This window comes from Olea europaea, chromosome 19 (genome assembly GCF_002742605.1).
Source record: "Olea europaea var. sylvestris chromosome 19, O_europaea_v1, whole genome shotgun sequence".
NCBI lineage: Eukaryota > Viridiplantae > Streptophyta > Magnoliopsida > Lamiales > Oleaceae > Olea > Olea europaea.
In genome coordinates, this window is record NC_036255.1 from 9,696,909 (window position 1) to 9,700,837 (window position 3,929).

The following is a 3,929-nucleotide window of genomic DNA, read 5'->3' on the forward strand; positions in this document are numbered from 1 at the left end:
GATTAGGGACTAGTTCGCTAATGAAGCCATTGATTGAAGATTAATGCTAAAAATTTACCTAATATTACCTTTGGGGTCTGTTTGATTGCGAAAATGGAATTTGGGTGGAAAAAAAATGAATACCAGGGAATTGAATTACCTAAAAATTATTTTCCTGAGAATTGTAAATTATTGTGTTTAATTGGTTTAATTTTCTATGTGAAAAATGTTGAAGTAAAAGTGTTTTTTGGTGTTCGTTTGACTTTGTTTTACATGGAGATTGTCAATTTAAGGGATATCCTCTTTTACAATTGTTCCTAAAATTTGTTCCCATTGCCATCAATTAAAAAAAAAACAAAAAGCAAAAAAAAAAGGTGGAAAACCAAAAACCACCTACCCCTAGGAAAATAAAAGATGGAAAATCACGCTTTAAGGTGTTGTACCTAGAAATTAATGGAAAATCAATTCCCTGAAAAAAAATTTCAATCAAACAGACCAAAAGTGAAAGTGGGAATTCGAATTCCAAGTTCCATGGAAAATTTCGTGCAATCAAACGGGGCCTTAATATTTCTACATTTCTCCTTCTAGCCATCATCGATGTTTTTACTAGTACTTTTTCGCGGTAACTCCATCCTGACCCCCGCTATCCATGTCACCTCTGCAACATGGCGTGACGTGGAGTTTGGTAAAGGAAGGAATAACCATAATGGCATGTTTACTGCAAAAAATGTTGGATTTTTCCTCTAGTACTGGGAAAATTTACAGAATTTATATAAGACTTTAAAATAAAAAAAAAATCATGTCCGTTTGTGTTTTATTTTTTTCCATGTTTGAATGATATTTCGATATCTGTGTTTGTGAAAAATTTCCTATGCAAAAATTATGTACTTATAACATAACTCAAAATCGTTTCACTAGAATGTGGTCGATATTAGAAGAATGTTATAAAAATAGTAAAAAGTTTATTCTAATTTTAAATTGGGGAATGGTACGTAGAGAAATTTTACATAATATAAAAAAAAAAGGGTTTTGTTTTACATATTTTCTTGAATAATTATTTAATTATTTGGTTAAGCAAAGCGAATCTCAAACATTGCGGTGATGCGCACGTGTGGGCACGCATGCAGCGACCGGCGACCGCACACCAGAGTAAATCTTCAACCCAAAGTGTCAAAACTTTGACCATTTTGGTCAGCTTAAAATTTCACAGAGATAAGATGCGTAATAAAATAAGTTTTTAGGCTTCCTTTTTTCTTATGCTTTTTTTTTTTTTTAATCGAAGAAAAAGTTCCTAAATTATAAAATGGAGCCCCCAAGTTTTAAACTCTATTTGAAAAAAAAATTTAAGTGAATTAAAAATAACTTCTATCATACATGAGTTTAACAACATATTTAAAATTATTGCCCCTTATTATTCACACATTTTGTGATCATCGCTACTATTTCTCCTAACAAGTTACTGATAATCTTTTCCGAACAGAGGCTAAGTTTCGAGTGATAAAAATCAATTTGACTATGAAAATTATTTCTATTTAATTAGAGAGTTTGAATACTATAACAAAGATAAAGAACTTAGAAATAATTCGGGTCGATATTTAAATTGAATACGAAAATTAATGAAAAATCCTCATTTCCCATTTAGTTAACAATTAAATAGGACAAAAATCTTCATTGAAGAAAAATTAAGACCAACCAAGTGGGTAGATAATATTCCCCATTTAGACAATGTAATTGTCTAATTCATTCCAATTTAGGCAATTCGTTAATTTCAAACACAGTCATAGACATGACGCTTGCTATCATAAAACACCACGACATCTTTATAATATCTTTAGTTGAATTTCTTAAAACCCACGTGACCAAAAATACTCTATTCAATTAGTTTTCTCATTTCTGTATCTTCCCAGAAACTCGCATTCTTCGACCAAATGCGAATGCATTGAATTACAAGTAAAGTACAAAGATTTCACTATATATGTTCATGAACCTTTGTCAAATGTTCTGTATCTCTTTCTCTGTCGATCCTAAAAAAATTATTGAAAAGCTTCGATATTTGTAAGAATACGAGCTATGATCTACGAAAATGGCGATTATGAAGCAGACCTTGAGCTTCTTGAATCAATACAAAGACACTTGCTTGATGACTCTCAAACTCCGATAAGATTCTCCGCTGAAAATTATTCAGATGAGATGTTTCTATTTGGTGTAGGCAACGATGCTTCAAGTGCGGGATGGCTGCAGTCTATCTCCGCCATTTCTACGGAGGCACCAGCAGAAAGGGTGGAGGAGATGACGGTTGTGAAGGTGGAGCCGTCGATGGAGGTCCCTAGGGTGAAGAATTATAGAGGTGTTAGGCGGCGGCCGTGGGGAAAATTTGCGGCGGAGATAAGGGATCCGTCGAAAAATGGGTCACGAGTATGGTTAGGGACGTATGAGACAGCGGAGGATGCTGCAGTGGCCTACGACAGGGCTGCTTATCGTATTCGGGGATCGCGTGCATTGCTGAATTTTCCGCACAGGATAAATACTGGTGAGCCGGAGCCCGTCCGCGTTACATCGAAGAGGACTGCCATCTCGCTGGATCGGATTTCGTATTCGGGAGCATTGGAAAATGGGGCACATAAGAAGCGGAAGAAGGTGGCAGAGGCACCGGCGGTGCAAAATGGGTGCTGAGTGTATAGCATTTTCTAGTGTCTTGTTTGGCTGATTTGCTATTTGTATTCTTTCTTTCAATCACTATCATATTCTCTTCCTTTCTTAAGAAATGGAGATCTGTATTTTATGTATTGATACTACTTGCTAAATTTCACGCCGATCAAAAATGAAATAACTAAGTATAAGAGCTTGACTAAAGTTCAAACAAATCATCCAATTTACCTGAAACTCGGATTTCAAAATTGATATTTTCAAATGAATCACTATTAATATCTATTCATAGCTTATATTTGCAAATCAAGAAGAAATCCTTAAGATACTTCTGAAAGGTTACATTGTTACCACAGTATCTCTGGATGCACGTCGAAGTCTAGAGATATAGCCATTGTTTGGTTAAAATTTTAATATAAGTTAAAGTTAACAATTAATTTTAATCATACGTTTTAACCACACATTTCATCAACCATTTTCAAAATCTGCTAAAATATGTTTAATCCCCACCAGACAAGGGCATAGTAAGAGAAATTTATTCCAGGGCAAATCATTGCTAGTAATCAGTACTCGACGGGATTAATGGAAGTATGTTTCACATCTAGAATAGCCTTCTCCCACAAAAATGATGTTATTAACTTAAATGAATCCATTGCTCAATTTCAAGCTGCTTCAAAGGATGCCCAAGCCTTCTAAGGACCATTCCAATTTCCTCTAGTTTCTATTGCATTGGGATACTGTTGGAAATTTGTCGTCTCACACTGAGCCTTTCTGGTAGCCTTGGCATATTCTTTCCGGTTCAACGATAATGCTATTTCACTTTTCAAAGACTTGGATTGGATTCTATGTGGCTTTTCAATATTCTCTATGTTCGCTTCTCTGCTACTGCCCTTTCTCGTTGAAACAAAACCATTTTCTGATAACCCGATCCAGTTTGCATATTGGAAATGAGTTTTGGAGGGAGGGGTTCAAAATTAAAGTTGAAAGTTAACCACCCTCAATCAATAACTTCCATACACACCCACTCCACGTGAGAGAAAAAAAAAATAAAAAAGAAGCAAAAATTCGGGTTCCTTCAAAGAATGAAAAATAGATGTGGGTGGAGGCTTGATCTTTTGGGAATATAACATCTCCAATTGGGTTTTTGGACTGTGAACAACAAACTTCTTGCTTCGAAATCAAGTTTTTGACTAAGAAGCGGGTTCAAGACGATTTTGAAGGCAAGCAATCAATAGGCAAGTAACTTCACCTCATTTTGGGACATTCAAGTAAGTTTTACAATTTAAATTCGGTTAAAAGCATGC

General features: G+C 35.0%; 1 protein-coding gene across 1 annotated transcript; it reads left to right on the forward strand.

The window, feature by feature from the left end:
- Positions 1 to 1,968: 1,968 nt before the first annotated feature.
- On the forward strand, positions 1,969 to 2,813 carry LOC111368427 (ethylene-responsive transcription factor 2-like). Its single transcript, XM_022989649.1, has one exon. The coding sequence runs from the start codon at positions 2,050 to 2,052 to the stop codon at positions 2,650 to 2,652; it is 603 nt and encodes a 200-aa protein (XP_022845417.1). The 5' UTR covers positions 1,969 to 2,049; the 3' UTR covers positions 2,653 to 2,813.
- Positions 2,814 to 3,929: the final 1,116 nt, after the last annotated feature.